Below are 21,645 nucleotides of genomic sequence, written 5' to 3'. Positions count from 1 at the left end.
TATCTATTGTTCACCACACTGGACAGTAAAGGCTAAGTACTGTCCGTCTTGATGAAGGACTTGAATCTCAACATTCATGATCAGTAAGGTTTCATGAGGTTGTTAAGTAAACGTTGCCTTCTCTGTAATGTTACTACCAACTGTAAGCCTGCAGGGGACAGCTGTTCCAAAGAAAGATTTTTCAAAGTTGTTTTTTTCCTTCAGATGAATTGCCATTTAGCTACTAACCATGAGGTAGCATTGCTAACATTTCATCAGCAAAGATAAATATGTGATTTGCTTGATGAAAATGTCACTTTAGGCAAAAAGTAAATATATGAGTTACGTTTCATGTTAGTATACAGTAATTTTTGGTGTATTAAGTATTTCAGTTGCTAATGTGTTGATACATGAAATCTATTACTTGAAAACAGTAACTTGGTGTGAATTACAATGCTGTCTAATGGATGGAGGATTTTTTTAAAGTGGATCCTTTTGCCAATTTGTCTTTAAGCCCAAGGGTATTTATTAATATTAATATATACCATTTATATAGAACTTGGAAATATTATTTGATCCTCATGACATCCCTATTTTACACATCCCTGAGACACAAAGAGATTGAACTGACTTGCTCAAGACCTCACAGGGAGTCAGGGACATAGCCAATAGTCAGTTCACTGAGTAGGGCATGCTGCCTGTTAAGTTTAACTGGATGCAGTACTACACAAATTAACCAGTGTGTCCCTTTCTTCTTTGTAATTTAGTTGTTTGTCTCCCTTGTTTACTTGACCATGACACATTGGGGAAAACATCAATGATTTCATGTATTCACTTGCTAAAGTCTTTCGATTGTTTGTGTGACTATACAGCATGGAGGACCTCATCTGTTGAGGAGAGGGGAATGTGGAGAGTATCTCCAATAAACAGGTTCTCTCCCTTTAAAAATGTCACCAGACTTTAAATCTCAATTCAAAGTCAAATCTTTGATTCCAAGGGGAATCTTTGTTTTTCCCCTCTCCCCCCCCCCCCCCCGCTTTTTAATAGATCCAAACATTCCAGGGACAGAAGAGGCCATTGTGATCAGCTAGTCTGACCTCCTGTACAACACAAGCCATAGAACGGTCCCCAAAATAATTCCTAGAGCATATCTTTTAGAAAAACATCCAATCCTGATTTAGAAATTGAGACTCCACCATGACCTTGGTAAATTCTTCCATTGGTTAATTGCTCTCACCATTTAAAAATGTACACCTTATTTCCAGTCTGAATTTGTTTAGCTTCAACTTGCAGCCATGGAATCATGTTACACCTTTCTCTGTTAAACTGAAGAGCCCATTATCAAATATTTTTCCCCATGTAGGTACTTATAGACAGTAATCAAGTCACCCCGACCCTTCTCTTTTTTAAGCTAATTAGATTGAGCTCTCTGAGTATATTACAAGGCATGATTTCCAATCCTTTAATCATTCTCATGGCTCTTCTCTGAACTTTCTCCAATTTATCAACATCCTTCTTGAATGGGCATCAGAACTGGACACAGTATTTCATCAGCGGTCACACTAGTGCCAAATATAGAGGCAAAAAATAACCTCTCTACTGCTATTTCAGATTCTTCTGTTTATTCATCACAGGATCTCATTAACTCTTTAGCTCACACTGGGAGCTCATGGTCAGCTGATTAGCCACCACAACGCCCAAATCTTTTTCAGAGTCACTGCTCTCCATGAAAGAGTCCACCATCCTCTAAGTATGGCCTACATTCTTTGTTCAGATGTATACATTTACATTTAACCATATTAAAATGCAGATTGTTTGCTTGCACCCAGTTTACCAAGTGAACCAGATCGCTTTGAATCAGTGACCTGTCCTCTTCATTATTTACCATTCCTCCATTTTTTGTGTCATCTGCGATCTTTATCAGTGATGATTTTGTTTTCTTTGTGATCACTGATAAAAATGTTAAATTGAGTAGGTCCAAGAACTGATCCATGCAGGGCCCCACTGGAAACACACCTGCTTGATGATGCTTCCCTGTATACAATTACATTTTAAGACATGTCATTTAGCCAGATTTTCACCCATTTAATGCGTGCCATGTTAATTTTATATCTTTCTAGTCTTTTAATCAAAATGTTGTGCAGTACCAAGTCAAATGTCTTATAGAAGTCTAAGTATATTACATTAGCACTATATTATCTTTATAAACCAAACTTGTAATCTCATCAGAAATATATCAAGTTAATTTGACAGCATTTATTTACGATAAACTCATACTAATTTGCATTAATTACATTACCCGCCTTTAATTCTTTATTAATTGAGTCCCATATCAGCTGCTCTATTGTCTTGCCTGGGATTGGTGTCAGGCTGACAGGCCTATAAACCTGAGTCATCCTGTTTACCCTCTTTAAAAATTGTCACATTAGGTTTCTTCCAGTCTTCTGGAGCTTCCCCAATGGTCCAAGACCTACTGAAAATCAACAGTAACTGCCCAGCAAGCTACTCTCGGATTAAATTTCTCAGATGCAAGCTATCAGGATCTGCTGATTTAAAAATGTCTGACTTTAGTAGCTTCTGTTTAACATCTTCCAGTGATACTAGTGGAATTGAAAGAGTGATATTTTACCTTATGAAGAGACTATAACATCTGGTTTTACCTCAAATACAGAACAGAAATATTTATTGAACACTTTTGGCTTTTCTGCATTATTGTTTATAATTCTACCATTCACACCTAATAGTGGCTCAATTGCATTGTCAGGATTGTTTTTGTTGCTAATGTATTTAAAAATCTTCTTATTGTCCTTAACTCTGCTGGTCATAAGTTTCTCCATGTGTTCTTTTGTCTCCCTTTTCTACAGTTCCTAACTTCTAATTTACATTCATTACTATCCACTTTCCCTTTCTTCTATTTGTTATATATTATATTTTTTTCCTCTGAATCAGGTCGGTTTTTTAACCAGAACAGCCTTTTCCCTCAGTTGTGCGATTGTAGGTTTTTGGGCATCTAGTAAAGTGTTCTTAAATGATTCTCAATTATCATTCACATTTTTATGATTAAATTCTTCTTGTGAGCTGATTTGGCTCATAATTGTTTTCACCTTTGTGAAATTGGAAAAGTATATATGTTACTGGTCAGAACTTGATTCTGCTTGCACATTACAAATGTGATCAAGTCATGATCACTTGTATCTAAGCCACCACTAATTTTTAGTTCTGTAATCTGTTCCCCTTTATTTTAGGACAAGGTCTAACATAGCATTCCACTATGCTGGCTACAATACTTTTTGAGTTAGGAAATTGTTATTTATAATGTTTAGAAATTCCAAGGGTGTTTAGTAATCGCAGCTTGAGACCTCCAACATATGTCACTCCAGATGAAGTCCCCTATGATCACACAGGCTTTTCCCTTACACTTTATAGATAGGTGCATAAGGAAGCAGTCATCCTGTTCCCTAGTGTGATTTGGTGGTCTGTAGCAGACACCAACTAATACCCTACCTTATTCTTTAGCTGTTAGGATATTGATCCATAAGTGTTCAAAAAAAAATTCTTTTTTGAGTGATCAGTGACTCAGAAACAGGTAATGCTATTTTTGTTATAGACAAGCCCTCCCCCCTTGCCCACTCAATACTCCCTAAGCAGTTATAACCATTGATTTTAATATACCAATTATATGAATCACCCCACCAGATTTCAGTAATACCAATTAGATCGAATTTAAGATAATAAATGAACAATTCCAATTCCTCTTGTTTATTACCCAGGCTCCTAGCATTTGTATTTAGGCAATAGACTATAGAGGTATACTGTCCCCTTATAATCTAAGGACTTTCAGTTCAACTGAAGTCACTGAGGACTTTCTGAAAGAAAGAAAAAGAAAGAAAGAAGAAAAGGAGCTAGCTTGCTCCAGCTCCCTTCAGAGAGTCAAAAAAACCTATCAGTAAACTGGTCTGTACACACAGAGCACCTACTGCTCCTGCCCCTGTTGGGGCCTTAGACTTGAGTGTCTTGAAGCCTTTCCTCAGAACTCTTGGAAAGACCTTGTTCACAATCCCTATGAAGTGCCTGCCAAACCTGCTTAAAATGGAGCTGTAACTGAACCCAGATGCATCACATCCTGCCTCTTTCTTGCTCTGAAAATTAATCCCTTCCCTGCTGCCCAGATGCATGGGGCTTATACACAGCATCACACACAGCATCTGGTACTTTGCTGTCCTACAGTTCCTTAAGCTAAACATTTGAGTAGAGCAATACAGTACATCAAATCTAGCAGTCCAGAGCTAGTGTGAGGGGAAGTTCATGAGCAGGTTTTGAATGAAAGTGGGAATCCCCAGTTTTGAGAACATACACATCAATGCCAGGATTTAAATTAAATTAAAATTCAAGTCTACAGGTTGTTACGTTGCTACCCAGAAAACATTCTGTTATGTCATCTGACCTCCTACATGGCAAAAGGTGGATTTTTTGAAGAGTCAGATTCCGGCTAAGGCAAAAGTACAAATAACCATTGAAATCAGAGAGTTGTGCATGCTTATCCATAATCAGAATTTGTCTCTTAATTTATTAAAGACTACAGGGAAAAAGATCTAAAAATTTGCAAAATGGCAAGCTTGCCCAGGTTGCAGATAGGCAATGTTGTCAAATTGTTTGGAACATAGCTGTTCCCAAATCAATTTAATATTGATTTTTTTATTGTCCTGTGGAATTTAATAGAAACCTGAACTGTCTCCAACTCACTTCCTTTTCAACCTTACTTTTGTCCAGTATTACTATTCAATAAAGGATATCTCTGTTGGTGGCATGTGTATTTGCTATGGCCATGCTCGAAGCTGCCCACTGGATGAAACCACAAAGGTATGCTTTAATTATTTTTATTTTCACAAAACAGTCTTTTGAATAAAAAGTTTAGTTCTTTGCATATAGAGAGAAAGATATTATGGGGAAAATCCAAAGGAACATATATAAATTCTGACCTTGATTCAGCAGGTATTTAAAGCAGGTTCCTAACTTTAAGCATGTCCTAACTTAAAGCCGTGAATTGTCCAATTGACGTCAGTGGGAGTAATAGTGTGATTAAAGTTAGGCACATAGTTAAGTACCTTGCAGAAATGAGGCCTAAAAGCTTGATCCTGCAAATACTTATGCACTTTACACATGTAAGGAGTCTCATGTGATTTTGATGGGAATACCCACATGAGTAAAATTAGGCAGGTTAAATCTTTGCAGGATTGAGCCATTAATGCTTGATCCTTTAAGTACTTTGTGGGTGAAACTCTCATTGACTTCAGTAGGAATTCCATGAAAGGAACACTCCAGCCTCAGGTGGATATGAGGAAGGACACTCCAGTTAATAACTTTCCATCAGTTCATTTGAACAAATGAGGGGCAGAATTACCCTCCAGCAGAATTACCCTCCAGCACAGTTCTCGTTTCATATTTTCTACAGAAAATTTGAATTGATGTTAATACCATAAGTGGAGATATAGATGATTTCCCTTTTGTCCTCTTCTTCCGCTCACTTTTTGATATAGCTGGATAATCACCTATACTGAATTTCAACAGAGAAAATGTTCACTGATAATATTACTTCATATATAATCTAAGGTTCCTTTGGTGAAGCAATATATATATGCTACAGGCCAAGTTTTGCAATCTTTACTCATACTGAACTCTGTGGAACTACTCATGTGAGTAAAGGGATGTAAAATCAGGCCCATAATATGTGCTTTTATTCTTCATTCTGTCTACTTGCTGTAATTTTCCTCCCTTCACTACCTAAACATACACAGTTCTCAGGTAATGCACTTTGTTTGGAAGTGAACTATTTTTGTCTTAGAGCCTAAATTTAAACAATGCTTTTGAGTGTAGCAAGGGCACTAAAGACATGATCCTGCAGCTCTCACATGGCAGAGTGATAGGACTTGCTCTGATAGGATACATACCTGAGGAAGAGCCGCCCACATCAGTAAAGGTAGCAGGACTGGGTTCTAGCAGATCTATATAATTGCAAAATAGTTGTGGTATTTAAAATTCTGTGGTAGAGTAGATTTGATATTAGTCACTTGGTTGAGTTTTCAGGACCTTGGTAAATGACCTATTTTTTTTAATTTCTACAATTTCTTTTTTAGAAACTGCAATGCCAGTGTGAACATAATACATGCGGAGAGAGCTGCAATGAGTGTTGCCCTGGTTACCATCAAAATCCATGGAGACCAGGAACTATTTCTGCTGGCAACAAATGTGAGAGTAAGTAGTTACAAAAGTTGAGGTGCTTAATGGTTCCGTAAATATTTACAGTTTTGTTCAATAAGGACCTGATCCACTTCCCATTGAAATCAATGGAATGGCTAGATCAGGTACTAGAAATAGTAGTTTTCTTAAATTAAAAAAAATAAACCACACAAGAAGTGGAAGGTCTGGTCAAAAATAATAAGATGATAATCATTTGGATTTCCATTGACATAATAATATATTATTATATACAATATAATATATAGATATCAATAATAACATTGAGGCTGCAGAAATGACATTTCATAGATGATCAGACAGAAGAGACTTAGTCGTTTATTGTGCTACAATGACATTTAACATTTCCTCATTGGTAATTATGGGTGCTGCTTGTTGCTCAAATATTGTTAAATTCATAATTTAGTCTTCGTTAAACATAGTCATTCTTACAACATGAAAATTCTGAAAAAGCAATCTAAATGGCCAATACATTGCAAACTATGCTGAATGTTTGGCATAGGCTCTCCCAATAGTTGTATATTCACACACATTGCTAAGAGTCGTTAGCCACATTTCCTTACCTCCCATCTTTAATGCCTGGAGCAAGCCACATCCATTTAGGAGCCTGTTAGGCATAGTTTATTTTCCAGTTGAAGCAGCCCTGTTAGTAGAACCTTTAGAGAATATTTGCAGTTAGAGATATAGAATATTTTATTGGTGTACAGGCCCAAGTCTCCTTTCACTTAAATAAGTTTTACATTGGCATAGCTCTAGTGACTTCAGTGGCATTAGTCACTAGTATACGTGAGGAGAGGAATTAAGCTGATACTCTTCAGTAAGGTAGAATGCTAAAAATATAAGAACACTTACTCGTAATAACACACTTCACTAAGGGACGATAGGGTTGGGTTATTGTGAGTTACAGAACACTATTAAAAAAATGTTGTTAACGTTGTGATTGTTTTAAAAGTTACCTGGCCAGGAGTAAGATAAATGGGTATTACTGTTTTTGTACAGCACAGTCAAGGCAAAGCATGCAACTGACATGGATTGCTTTACTGTTCTATTTGTATTTTTTACTCTCTTTATTTTGGATGTGCTGTAACTGTTAGAAAATGTAAATAAAAATTTATTTCTTTGCGATTTCTTCTTAGAGTGCAACTGTCATAACAAAGCAGAAGATTGTTATTATCACCAGGGTGTGGCAGATCAGAATAGGAGCATAAATATTCATGGACAGTTCATAGGAGGTGGAGTCTGTATAAATTGTACTCAGCACACTACTGGGATCAACTGTGAGATCTGTGCCGATGGATACTATCGGCCATATAAAGTAAGATTTATCAAACTACGTCCCATTGCTTTGATTAATAATAAATGTCGTCATATGCGTATTTCAATCCATTGAATGTTTTTACATTTAATTTCCACACTTAGAGTGTGACTAAAAATTGTAAAGTCTTCTTCATAAATCAGATACCAGTCTTACAGGTTCAGTGTAAATTTAGGCTGATTCTCTAGCATGTTGAAAGGACAATCCCAATTCCTTTGTGATTAAAGAGAACTCTTTTATAGTCATATGTGATTCTTGGAGAAGTGATGAGCTATTGCAATAAACTGTATTATTCTCAATATTTCATTTAGTAAGTATGTATAGAGTATGCTCTTTCTGGGCCCATCTACATCTTATATCTCATAGTGACTTTCCAGTTCAGTGGTATTAAAGTAGAAACTCTGTCCCTAGCCTCATTCATTGGATACATAGATACATTTGTTATAATCTGGCTAAAAAGGATAAACATCACTGGAAAATTAATTTTGTTTTACTTCCAGCAAACTAGATAGGTCTCCCTACATCTGGATGTACTGTGACCAAGTGAGTAACCTCCTAAAGCAAGGACATTTATTTTCCTCAGGATGGAACTTTCTCTTTTTCAGATAAGGCATTGATTCAGCAAGTTCATCCACGGGGCACATTAGGGAGCTCAGGTTTATGTTCTCAAGCACAAGTGTGAGTGGAGGCCATGTATAGTTCAAATATAGTTAGGTAGTAGGCACAGTCCTTCACAGAGAGAAGCAATTCTCATGTTACATGCACCCTGCTTCCTTATTCTAAAGAGCACTGAAGAGATACCAGCTTAAGTCTGATTCTTAGCCAGTAAATGACTTGCGTGCTTATGGTTCCAGATTACCTTAGTCTGGCCCTGAGCTGCCTTTAAGCAAGGGCATGGCTCTCAAAGAGAAATTTGGGACCTCCATTAAAGAGAAAATCTCACTGTTATACGAAGCTTTAGTTTAGTTTCAATGGTCCCTGGCAAGAAAAAGCAGTGAATTTTTACGATTTCCACTAATTAGTTTGAGTATGACAGTTAAAATGTACCATTTGTTTCAGGTTTCTCCCTATGAAGATAACCCTTGCCATCCTTGTGACTGTGATCCATTTGGGTCTTTGAGTTCTGACTGCATTAAGGATGATGATCATTCTGATCTTCAGCATGGTAAGGGATCATGAGATGCTTTTTCTGTAAACTTCAGGTGCTCAAAGGTGAGGAAACATTATGCTGTTAAGGTATCACATTAAAATGCCAGTAAATACCTAAAAAGGGAGGGAGGGATAGCTCAGTGGTTTGAGCATTGGCCTGCTAAACTCAGGGTTGTGAGCTCAATCCTTGAGGGGGCCACTTAGGGATCTGGGGCAAAATCAGTACTTGGTTCTGCTGGTGAAGGCAGGGGGCTGGACTCAATGACCTCAGGGTCCCTTCCAGTTCTAGGAGATAGAATATCTCCATTATTTATTTATTTGGGAGGGAAGACAGGAAATACCACATGCTACAGGAGTATAAGATGCCCTTAGGTCTTGATCCTGCAACTTGTTGTGCCTGGGTAGAGAGCTCAGCTTGTTAATAACAAGTTACAGGATTGGAGCCTAAAACTGTTACATATATTACACCTCTACCCCGCTATAATGCGACCCGATATAACACGGGTTCGCATATAGTGTGGTAGCAGCAGGGCTCCGGCGGCATTTAAAGGGTCCGGGCTCCCCGCAGTGGCTGGAGCCCGGAGCTCTTTAAATCACAGCTGGAGCCCTGCCGCCGCTACCCAGGAGCTGCAGCAGCGGGGCTCGGGTAGCGCTTTAAAGGGTCCAGGGCTCTGGCTGCTGCGGGGAGCCCCGGGCCCTTTAAATCACCACTTGAGCTCTGCCGTCCCTACCCAGATATAATGGTGTTTCACCTACAACACGGTAGGGATTTTTGGCTCCCCACAACCGTGTTATATCGGGGTAGAGGTGTAGTTCAAACTGTGAATTGATACAATGGATTTTTTTCCTGGCAGAGGTTCTGTGGATCTGGTACTCTAATATGAAAAAAATATATACTGGTTTGGTAATATCCCAGCTACCCGTGCAAAATGTGACTAGAGCTATATAGTTTGATAAACGAGACGGTTACATTGCTTCTCCCACTATTCCATATTTCACCCCCAGTCTTCTATTAACCTTTCATGTTTTTCATTATCATTTTTATATTTCAAGGGACTCAGCCAGGTCAGTGTCAATGCAAAGAAGGTTACACAGGAGAAAAATGTGATCGCTGTGCATTTGGCTACAAGGGCTACCCAAGCTGTGTGCACTGTAACTGCAGCCTGGTTGGAAGCATTAATGATGACCCTTGCACAGAACCTTGTCTTTGCAAGGTAAGTGATCTGCTGAGTCTCACTTTGATTTACTGTGAAATCAGTAGCTGGGTTTGTAAGTGCAGTTTTAATGGGGGAAATTACTTCATACTTTTGTCATCTATTATGTCGTACTTTCATAGCAAGTAACTGAGATTTAAACATCTCCTTCTGACAGGGATTTGAATGAGAATTAGCAGCATATTTCTGTTATAGTAGAGAAGCTGTGATAAGCTGTGTAGCATGAGTCTATATATTCCAGATAGAAAGTTCCATATAAAAGCAAATGCCAGACTGCATTAAAACAACTGTGTTTGTGTTTGTGTTTGTGTTTTGTGGATAGGTTGGTGGTGTTCTTTAAAATACATCATTCTTGTTGATCAGTTAGAGGGTATATTGAAAACCATTTAATTTATACTATGTAATTGTACATATTTGAAAATTTTTATATAGTTCTGAAAAATTAAATTGAGACCTATACGTGAACACTAATTTTATTTTAATTATTTAATTACAAAACATAAACTGTAACATGATATTTAAAAATTAGAGACCTAGTTTGCAGACTATTTTCTTGGGCAAATGCAAATTTGTAATATCAGTAAATATAAGTTCTCATTAAATTTCATGCACATGTGGTTTCTGCAGAACCTTGATGTGAAGTTGTATTTTAATATTTGAAGATGTTACACTTATTTTTCAGCAACCAAAGGTAGCAAATTGTTTGTTCTTGCCAGGTATGACACTAGCCAAAAAACAAACAAACAACAAAACAGTGGTTAACATGACAATTTTTGTAAAACTGTTTTGACCTCTTGCATAACTTATCTGATCTAAAATCTTGAATGCATGAACAAACAAAAAGTCAGATTGCAAATAGGAAGCAGCTTTAGTGGCCAAGTTAAACAAGAAACACTAATGGCTACTTTACTCTGGTATAAATCAGAAGTAAAACATATGTAGTCAATGAAGTCAGCTGGTGCAAATTTGGACAAGAATCAGGCGTGTTTTTAATGCATCACTGAGAGGCACAGACAACCAGCAAAGGGGCACTGGGAGGAGCAGGCAGGGCCGCCCAGAGGGGGGGCAAGTGGGGCAATTTGCCCCGGGCCCCGCAAAGGCCCCCATGAGAGTTTTTCGGGGCCCCTGGAGTGGGGTCCTTCACGCGCTCCGGGGGTCCCGGAGCTTCTTCCGCTCCAGGTCTTCGGTGGCAGTTCGGCGGCAGGGAGTCCTTCTGCTCCGGGACCCACCGCTGAAGTGCCCTGAAGACCCGCGGCGGGGGGTCCTTCTCCCCCCAGGACCCGCCGCCGAAGCACCAGGTCTTCGGCGGCAATTGGCCCCCACCGCCGAAGATCCCAGGCCCCCTGAATTTTCTGGGTGGCCCTGGGAGCAGGTGTTCAGAACTGGGTGAGAGGAGCGAGTTTTCTGCCCCAGTGTAGATGAGGAGGGCCACTGCATTCCAACTCCCCGGAGACTGAAAACACAGTATTGACAAACTCCCCCAATTTTAGCAGAAGCTTTATGATATTTTGTATTTTTCTTGACAGCCCAGCTCCTGGAGTCATGTAATTAGATAAGTATCTCAGCTTTCATTTTAGCCCCCATGCTTATAGAGAAAAACTTGAAAATGTAACCCAAATGCACCCAAAAGATTCAGAAACCAGATAGAAACCAAATGAAAAAACAAACAAAATTTATTATTTTGTACAAAAAAATCATGATTTTTAAGCCAGTCTCATGATTTTTCAGCACTTGGGTTTGGCAATTTTACTTGGGCATTTGGATCAAAGGAATGACCTGAAAATCACTCTGGGTTTTCCTAAGATTTGCAAAACTCGTCAGTGGCATACGTTGGTAACAAAAGCATGCAGCATGGCTTTTTAGAGTGTTCGTTACGAAAACTTCACACAACTAATGCATATCCACTGGAATTTACAGATGGTGATCTGGCCACCAGGAGGCTCAGACATTTTGTTGAGTGTTGTGAATGACTAAATACTGACTACAAAGGATCATATTCTGTTCTCAATTATACCATGGTAATTTTGGAATCAGGAGTGACTCCACTGACAGAAATGGCATTAATCTGGATTTAACTAGTGTAACTGAGAGCAGAATTACTTAATACTCTTCATTTGTTTCTTCAACAAAAATTGTCTAACTATGGTGAATAAATTGCTAAGCAGTCTTTGAGTAGTGTTTTTAGGCTCTGTAGGAATTTAGTCGAAGGGAGGAAATGGGTCCACAAATGCAACAGGAATACATTAAGGAATTAAAATAAAAATATTAATATAAAATCAAGTAGGACTTCACTTTCAAAGCTATATCCTAGTTTACAGTACATCAGTGTCTGTGTATATGACACCTCATGCATATCAAACTGAATTTACTGCAATCGTCTTCCTTGACAAATAGTAGGGAGTGGAGGGAGAAGAATAAGAACAAGAATCTCCCATATTTTTACTATAGCAAGCATGTTTCTGTCAGTAGGACGTATAAAAATGACGTTTTCATATGACAAGTCTGTGCAAAAAGTACAAATAAAAGCCCAGATCTAGTTCTTGAGCTTTGACTAAACTACATGTGCCTCAGGTTGAGAAAGTGGTTTGCTAAGGCAGCTTTAAGGCAGCTTTATGCTACGCTGAACCTGGAGTGGTGTGACTAGTGGGATAATCAATGGTGTAAGATCAGTCTCAGGGTTGCTCTACCTTATGCTAACTGCCAACCTATCTATGCAGATATTTCAATCATCCTCCAGTGGGATCATTGAGATATAGGGGTGCCCTGACAAACAGACCTTTTGCCATAGCTGCATCATCTATGCTGTGATGGGAGGTTATGTATAAGCAGCTCTACACCACCCAAGCTAAGTTCTCTCTAAGCTGTGTGGCCACATAGCAGCCTATTAAGCGCTGCCCAAGGCTGCGGTGGGGAGAGATGCCTCTCCCCCAGCCCAAGACCTGCTGCAGCTGAGGGGAGAGGCACCCCTTCCCCAGCCCCAACCCCACCCAGACGCAGACCTGCCACGGCTGAAGGGAGAGGCGCCTCCCCCCCGGCCCCAACCCAGCCACAGCCTGGACCTGCCAGGGGAGAGGCGCTTATCCCGTGGCCCCAGCCCTGGAGCTGCTGCGGCAGGGAGTACCTCCTCTCCTCCCCAGCCCAGGTGCAGCTGTGGGGAGTTCTTTCTACTGGCTGTAGCCCTGGTGCAGCCTTCACCCCAAACCCCTCATCCCTGGCCCCAGCCCAGAGCTCGCACCCCCAGCTGGAGCCCTCACCCTCACCCTCCCCGCCCCAACCCTCTGTCCCAGCCATGAGCCCCTCATCCTCAGCCCCACCCCAGAGCCCGCACCCCCAGCCAGAGTCCTCACCCCAACCCTCTGCCCCATCCCTGAGCCCCCTCTCACACTCCAAACTTCTCGGCCCTACTCCCGCCATGTGAATTTTATGTGCACCAATATGAAGGTGATGTGTCATACATCACTTCCATATTGGTGCACATAACAAAATTCATTCCGCACATGTGTGGGGAAAATTAGAGGGACACTGTACCCAAGGATTTCTTTAGGCAGCTGAGCACCTGGCGCAATGTGTCAACACTTGCAATTATCAGTGCAACACCCCAGATGTCTTATAAGGTTCAATGCTGTTGAGATGGTACTAAAAAAGTTCTTATTCTAAACTGGCTTGAGTCACTACTGTGGCCCAAAATCACAGTCTTTTTATATATTGTGCATAGGATGGTCCGACTTTGTAAATTTTTTGGGCCTGATCCAAAGCCCACTGATGTCTGTGGGAGTCTTTCCATTGGTTTCATGGGGCTTTGAATCAGGCCCCAAGTCCTGTGCTCCAAATGTGAGATGCTCATTCGCATACCATATACCATACATATAAGTTGCCATTCTCAGAAGTTCTCACTTCAATGACAGCAGTTAAATCTGCAAAAAGTCAATCTTAAAACTGGGAACTTATGTGGTGGGCTACTAATAGTTTGATTCATTAATGAGAGAGTCCTAGCATGGCACCTTGTCATTAGGGTACAATGTTTTATGGAGGAGCAGATGTTTTCTTTTCCTACATCAGTAATGCCAAAATTCAGTTACACTGCATTTCCTGACTAAATACCGAATCAATGCTATGCTGACTGTTTCAAATCCTGACAGCTTCAGATGTTTTAAGTAGAACTGAACAGAGAGAGACTCTATTTCACAGGCCATTTTTCTATTTCAAAATTTGGTTTTATTCTGATTCAGAATGAAAACCAAAATGTCTAAAATTCTCTAAAAAAGAGGATGGAGCAGACCTGCCAAACCTGCCAAAAAAACCCAGAAGAAATTGGACTTGGTTTTGGCTTAATTGGCTTATGAGTTGTTTGTTGGCTAGTTTTTGGTTTGTAGCTTGTTGCTTCTTTTTTTTGATTGGCTCCTGGCAGGCAGGGACAAACGGGGGAAAGAGAGTCAGGGGTGCACAGTGGGCCCACCTCAGTCTAAGACTGTATGCTGGGGGGAGCTAGTCACATAGAGTGTTGTGGTTCTTAGGGACTGGCTTGTTTTGGCCTTGTTTTGAAATGGGATTAGCTTGACTTTTGTCTTATTGTGAAAGTCGGGGTGTTTATTTACCACATGAAATTTGGCAATGATGGGATGGAACCTGGCTTTGGGGCAGTCTGTGTGGTGTGCTTTCCTAGAACCAGGGAGCCTGAAAGCCCTGGGGTTCCCGACTCAAGGGCAGTCCACCTGGTGGGCTGCCTGGAGCCCTAAACCCTGGAAACCTGACTGTCAAGGAGTCAGCTGGGTGAGCTGATGGGGAGATTTCAAAACTTGTCTGGGTTCTGTCGCAACTTAACTGAAGCTGAATCATCTGTGTGGAATGTTTTGATTTAGATAAATCAGCAAATTCCAATGAAAAACTGTTTTGTTGGAATTTTTCTGACCAGCTCTCATTTTAAGCTCAGTAAGACTTATTCAACATATGCCTAGTGTGCTGAAGTCTGCTTTGTTTTATATCTTCCTGAATGCTGTTATACCCTAAATTCCATCTAATCCACAATATTTGCTACCAATCTAGTGCTGATATAAAGCAAATGTTATTCACAGGAAAATGTAGACGGCGAAAATTGTGACCGCTGCAAACCAGGATTCTACAATTTGCAAGAAAGGAATCCTCAGGGCTGTACGGAGTGCTTCTGCTTCGGGGTTTCTGATGTCTGTGACAGCCTTGCATGGCCCATCAGTCAGGTAGAATACTATGGCTGTGACCTAATGTTCCATAAGATTCCCTCAGGCAGTTGCAGAAATGTATGACTGATTCCCTCTTGACATACAAAATTCTGGAATCCACACAGAGGATTGGACTGTGGCTGTAAAGTCACAATCCTGAGGTCTGCTGACTATAAAGGAGCCCAGCCCCCATTGGAGCTGCTGGAGTCATCATACCCTACTCAATCCCAATGCTTTTGGAAGTACTGGCTATTGTAGTGCCTGCTACACCCAGTGTTCACTCGCCTTGTGGTGGAAAAGCTTGTCGGGGCGGTGAAGAGGGGAGCCAAAACCACAGCCCCACACTCCTGCCGATTGGAGCCTACTGCAACTGCAGGTGTCAGCCTCATGCAGTCTTTGTGCCTAGGGAATAAAAGGACTATAAATGGCTACTAGCTCCCGCACAGAAGTGCAATGAGAGGAACAACTTTCTTGGGCGCTCTTTTCCCCACCTTCATCCCTTGCATAGTTTGCAGGATTAGACAAAATCTAGCACCAAAAGTTTTGTGTACTAAAAAACCGGTAGAAGAAAATGCATTATATTATTTTTAACTCTCTCCACATCCCTCTCTACTGCCTGAAATTCTAATGTGTGTGTATAACTCTTCCCCCTCAATAGAACTGGTTCCCATTCCTGACTCTTCCTGTGTCCTTGGGCAAGTAGCCTTCGGTACCTCAGCTATCTGTTTGTAAAATGGGGGAAATGGTACTGTATTTAACTATGTGGGTCCCGTATTCGTCAAGAGTTAATGAGATCTTTGACTGCAAGGTGCTACATGAGTGAAAAGTATTATCGTTTGTTCATTTACTTTACACTCTAACAGTGAACTTGCTTTTGCACTCAGTTACACAGATGTAATTCTGTCCCAATCCAAATGAAGTCAGCGGCTTAACACTGGCTGGAAAACCCTTTAACGAGGAGCAGAATCAGGCCCTTCATATTTGTATTACTGTCTAATACAAGTGAAGTTTTATATATAGTGATGACTTACCCAGTGATGTAGATATGACTTCATTAATTTAGCTCTCTTCTTTTTCTGAGGTGTCAGATATGGCTGGATGGCTGGTGACTGATCTGTACACTGAAAAGAGTGTGGAGCCCCAACAAGGCCAGTTTGATGGACCCCATCAAATAAGTGTCAACAACACAGCAGCTGTGAAAATACTGAAATCCACTTATTACTGGTCAGCACCTGAGCCATACTTAGGAAATAAAGTAAGTTCCCAAGTAAAAAGAAGCTGACTTTTAGTCCATTCTCTTCATATTTTTTTCTTATTGTATTGCTCTAAAAGCTCTATGTTTCACATTAACAGTAGACATAAAGTAATGGTACTGAAAAGAAAGTTTTCACCTTTAATGAACACTGAATACATGGTAAATTCACCTAAATATCTTCAACGACTTTTTCTTAAATTCTCCATTTTTTTATATGGAACATTATTATTTTTCAATTGTAATGTTTGTTTCATAAATGTTGTCATCTGTAGTTTGTCATTTCATGCAATCTGTAATTGTTCCATAGATACTTTGTTTGCAGTGTTTTTGCACCCGTCATGGTCCCAGGATATGAGAGAGACAAGGTGGGTGAAGTAACATCTTTTATTGCATCAACCTCTGTTGGTGAAAGAGAAGAGCTCTGTGTAGCATGAAAGCGTATCTCTTTCACCTACAGAAATTGGTCCAGTAAAAGATATTACCTCACCCACTTTGTCTCTCCCAAAGAGACTTTGTCATGTAATGTAAAACAACTGAAAATTACATGGTAGAGGTCAGTGAAGTGGATCTAAAGGTTCCTGCTGATGAATCGTGTACACTTGGAAGTATTACATTTTTATCTGTAAATGTCGATTTCACTATGCATATGCACACACACATGCACACAAACCAATGAAAAAAATTTCCATTGATAATAATCAAAATTTACATATAGGCTAAGTAAGCAAAATGCTGCTTGAGAGCTGATCATAGTTTGATTTAGGATTATATACTCTTTTTATATATTATGACATGTGATGTTGACAATTTGTGTTTTAATGATCATAAAGCTTTAACTTTTAAAATCTCATTGTCTGCCATCATTAAATAATTACTGTCTCTGACCCCCCCATATTTCCCAACTGTGAACGTTTAAATCTATAAAAATAAAAAAATGCTTAAAATAAACATCAATATTATCAGTCAAAATTATATATATATATATCTATAATCACACTTTGCCAAACCTAATCATGTGAGTATCACTTTGGCTCCACATGATGCAATTTCTGTTTTTTCAGTTTGCTTTTTAAAAACGTAAGCAATCACATACCAAAAAATATATTAAAAGAATGTTATTAAGGTTGCAAAGTCAAGCACTCATGCAAGAGGTCTTGTGAAGATAATAGTAATTAAAAATTGCATACACACAGGGGGCCAAATTAAGTTTGCACAGGGAACCTTGATCCTGGTATTTCCTAACTTTCGAGTGTTTGACTTTGCAACCTTAATAATACGTTCTTTTTACCTAGATTTTTGTGTGGGTAATTTATAACTAGAGTGGGTATAAGATATTGAGACCAAAATGTAATTTTCATGATAAATATCAAGTCCCAGCTCCAGTGCATGGGGGTGTTATAGCTCCTCAAATTAGAGGACTCCAGAATTAATGTAGGCAAAATGACATATTTTTCCCTAGCCTCATTCTTGGAAACAGCTGAACTGTTTTGACTGAAATAAAAAAAAAAAGCAACCTGAGGCAAATGTGTCTAACATGTAAAATTTCTGCCTAAACAGATAAACTTATAAGCAACTAAAAACAGAGTCTTATAATGGGAAGTGTCAGGCAACCTTTATAACAGATGTTGTTATCAGTCCCACCTGTAATAATAACGTAAGATTTCTAAAACTGAAATAAATGAGTGACAGGGAGACAAAGAAAAAGAGAGAAAGCGAAAGAAAGAGGAAACGAAAAACCAACAAAATCCCACTATTTTGACTGCATTTTGCATGTAGGTAGTTTCCCTGTGTCCTATGTATAGGCAGTTTCTCTGTTGCTGAAAAGACACTTTTATGCCTAAAAACAAAGTAGCAGAAAAAAACACCTTATTAATATTTTTAAAAAGGAATTGGAAACAAATTATGGACATACTATTTGAAAGTTTCTCCGTCAGAAACTGGAATTTTTATAAATGATAAAAAAACCAAAATAAAAAAACTCAGACAATATATCTTTTTAAGTAATATAACCAGACACGCACATCTTTTTGATATTTTATTTTATTAAACTATGGCAAGTACCCCCAATCACCCATATTAAAATAATGGTTTTGTCTGCCTCAACCTTATTACGTTCTTCATACAGTGACAGAATAAATGGCTATACTACACAGTGCCTGTGCATCATGTCCCAAAAGTGCCAAGCTGGAAGATGCATTTTGTATAGTTTAATGGTTGGTGAAATTCTGGTCTCACATCAGTCTTCTACTGATGAAACTCCATTTACTAGTGTAAATGACAGCAGAATCAGGGCTAAAAGGTCCAGATGTTATTTTAAAAAAGAAAAAGATCTATCAGAGAAAATGTTTCAAAAAGTTTGAATAAGTTCAATACACTATGCCCATTTGCTAAAAAGTAGTCTGAACTTGTGATGTTTTTTGGAATTCACACTGGGGGCTTTACAATGCACTGTTTAATGCATCACTGCAGTTCTATAGAACCTGCTGCTAGCTTTCACACATTGCACAGCAGGGATCCAAGACTTCTGTAGATACCCGGACATGCCATGTTACACTTCCAGTGACTTTCACTGATGTGAGATGGGGATCAAACCCTTACTGTGTAAACATTGCTGAAGAGATCATCAGAACATGCCACATCCTCTGTTTAGTTTGCTGCATGTGTGTTGTACTTGTCAGCAGCTATCCTCCGGCATTGATTGCTGTTAATTTTCTTTTAAGATTTGGATTTTATAATTTCAGCTCACTGCCTTTGGTGGATACTTGAAGTACACTGTGTCTTATGATATTCCAATGGAAAGTGTGGACAGTGATATGGTATCTAATGTGGATGTTATCATTCAAGTAAGTTTTTATTCAATTGGACTTTCCTCAAAAATATAGAGGAATGATGGCATGCAATGCTACATTAAAAAAAAAAAAAAAAAAAAGAATGGTATAGTAACAATTTACACCAGTTTTTATCTTCATTATTAAAGGTCAACAAAATTTTATTGCTCAACTTCCTAATCTTTTTAATCCTGGGCCCTCAGTGTCTGACTACCTTTAAATAATAAATAAGTGCATGTTAACATAAAATGTATGGAGCTGAGCAAAAGTGGTGATTGTACAGAGCTCTGTTTATACCAGGAACTAAAATAGGCTGTTTTCTTATTTATAAGAGAGATTTATTTGTTTATTGGATTAGATTTATGTAATAATTAACAAGATACCTACCCAAGATCTCTAGGCACCCACACACTGAATCTTACAGCATAATGCAGTGGAGCTGGGCAGGGAAGGTTAATTATGTTTTGCGGAGGATTTTGATATTTAAATTTTGGTTTTGTTCTGATTCAGAATGAAAACCAAACAGTTCTAAATTGTCTGAAAGGGAATGGCACCCTAACTATAGGACAGTCCACGTGGTGCTGGAAGCCCTGGCAACCCTGACTCCAATGCAGTCCGTGTGGACCTTGGGAGTCCAGGCTGCTAAGGAGCCACAAGGCTGGCAGCTGGGACTTGCAGGGCTTCCAGGCTCTTGGCTGTCCATCAGCCCTCCAGGCAGGCACAGGTTCTGTCAGGACTTCACTGAAATCCAGCCATCTTCATGAAACGCTTTGATTTTGACAAATCGGCAAATTCTGATGGAAAAAAAGGTTCATTGGAATTTTTCCAACCAGCTCTACTCAGTAGTGCTAAAATAAATGGAGCTTTCCATCCCCCCATCATTCTTGAAACATACCTTCAGCTCTTTCCAAAACCCCATCAAGCTGATGGCTCTTTTAGTCTGCTGGGAAGTTCACCAAATCTGGGTTATTTTGAATAAATGGGTGGAGCAAGTTCCAGAGATCTAAAGCCCTTATAGAGAATGTCCTGTCAGCAGCTCCATCTCTTTTACAATATAAGATATTCAACTCAAGCACCTCAGTTGTTCTCAATTGTGGATTTATATCATGGGAAGTAAAGCAGTCTTTCAGGCAAGTCCCAGTCCATTTGAAGCTTTATAGCTCATAATCCACACTTTAACTCTACCCAGAAACTAACAGGTAGCCAGTTGAGATCCTGGGCCACTGGCGAAGCGCTCCACTCAGTAAGTGAGCTGCAGTTGCTAAGCGAACATCTACACAGCTAGCAGAAGCCCGTGGCAGTGAGCCTTAGAGCCTGGGTCTACACTCGCACTTCTACTTTAAAAATAGCTGTGTAGCTGTTCGGGCTTGGGCTCTGAAGCCTAGCGAAGGGGGTGAGCTTCAGAGTCCAAGCTCCAGCCCAAGCCTGAACATCTACACATCTATTTATAGCTCCGTAGCGCAAGTCCCATGAGCCCAAGTCTGCTGCTTGCTGGATGCAGATATCTGCGGATATAAATCGGTATCCGCAGAACCGCAGGGCTCTCCCAGGAACCACAGAAGCAAAAGTAGCAGAACTGTACCGCCCCCAGCCCCACCCACTGGACGGAGGGGGGGGGCACCAGGCTCACTGGCAGCTGTCTATGGTTGTGCTCTTATGTTCAAGCAGTGTGCATGCCCCCAGACAGGAGATGCAGACAGCTGCATGGAAGGGATGGGGGCAGGGCTGGGGGCAGTACAGCTGCACCAGAGGAGCTGCCAGCACAGGGTGCTGGCTCCTGGGAGCGGCAGCCCATGTTCTGCTCCTTTCACCGCTGCAGTTCCCAGGAGAGCCCTGTGGTCCTGTGGATACCGATTTATATTCACGGATATCCGCATCCCTGGGTATAAATTTGTATCCGCGCTAGCCTCTATGTATAGACACACCATAGCTGGCTTAAAGATATAGCCCTATGTAGAGCACATTGCAATAGTCATTTCAATTTAGCTACATTTTTGACCATGTAAAACCTGAGGTAAGATTAGAACAACCTTCTTTAAAATTGTCCACAGGATCTGCTGCAGAGGCCTGAATGTGTCATGGTCAGTTGTTGAGAATGGTAAATCAGTGGCTTTTCCCTGGCTTATATGCACTAAGTGTAATGTGTGTGCACAGATGCATGCCCAGCATGTCACATAGGGTGACCAGACGTCCCGTTTTAAAGGGACAGTCTCTTATTTAAGCCCTCCTCCTTTTTTAAAAACTGGCAAATTGTCCCATATTTTCATCTTTCCCCCCACCCCCATCAGTACTGGCAGGTCCTGCTGTTGGCAGGATTCCTGCTTGCCAGCTGCCCACCCACCAGCGGTGAGTGGGGGGGGTCCAGTGGCCAACAATGGGGGTAGGGGTGCAAGGCTGGTGGCAGGGCAAAGATGCAATGTGTGGGGCTGGCCGCTCCCTCTGCTGGTCCATCAGT

General features: G+C 40.1%; 1 protein-coding gene across 1 annotated transcript in view; it reads left to right on the top strand.

The window, feature by feature from the left end:
- Positions 1-21,645, top strand: part of LAMA1 (laminin subunit alpha 1) — a 146,972-nt gene that overhangs the window by 45,325 nt on the left and 80,002 nt on the right. Inside the window, exons 6-13 of the mRNA XM_054020536.1 lie at positions 4,750-4,839; positions 6,114-6,231; positions 7,371-7,549; positions 8,609-8,714; positions 9,752-9,912; positions 14,985-15,125; positions 16,189-16,362; positions 19,104-19,205. Of these exons, the coding sequence (XP_053876511.1) occupies positions 4,750-4,839; positions 6,114-6,231; positions 7,371-7,549; positions 8,609-8,714; positions 9,752-9,912; positions 14,985-15,125; positions 16,189-16,362; positions 19,104-19,205 (1,071 nt within the window). The remainder of the gene's footprint in view (positions 1-4,749; positions 4,840-6,113; positions 6,232-7,370; positions 7,550-8,608; positions 8,715-9,751; positions 9,913-14,984; positions 15,126-16,188; positions 16,363-19,103; positions 19,206-21,645) is intronic.

This window comes from Malaclemys terrapin, chromosome 2, assembly GCF_027887155.1.
Source record: "Malaclemys terrapin pileata isolate rMalTer1 chromosome 2, rMalTer1.hap1, whole genome shotgun sequence".
Lineage (NCBI taxonomy): Eukaryota > Metazoa > Chordata > Testudines > Emydidae > Malaclemys > Malaclemys terrapin.
The sequence above is the reverse complement of the archived record's forward strand: the minus strand, read 5'-3'. Positions and strand labels throughout refer to the sequence as shown.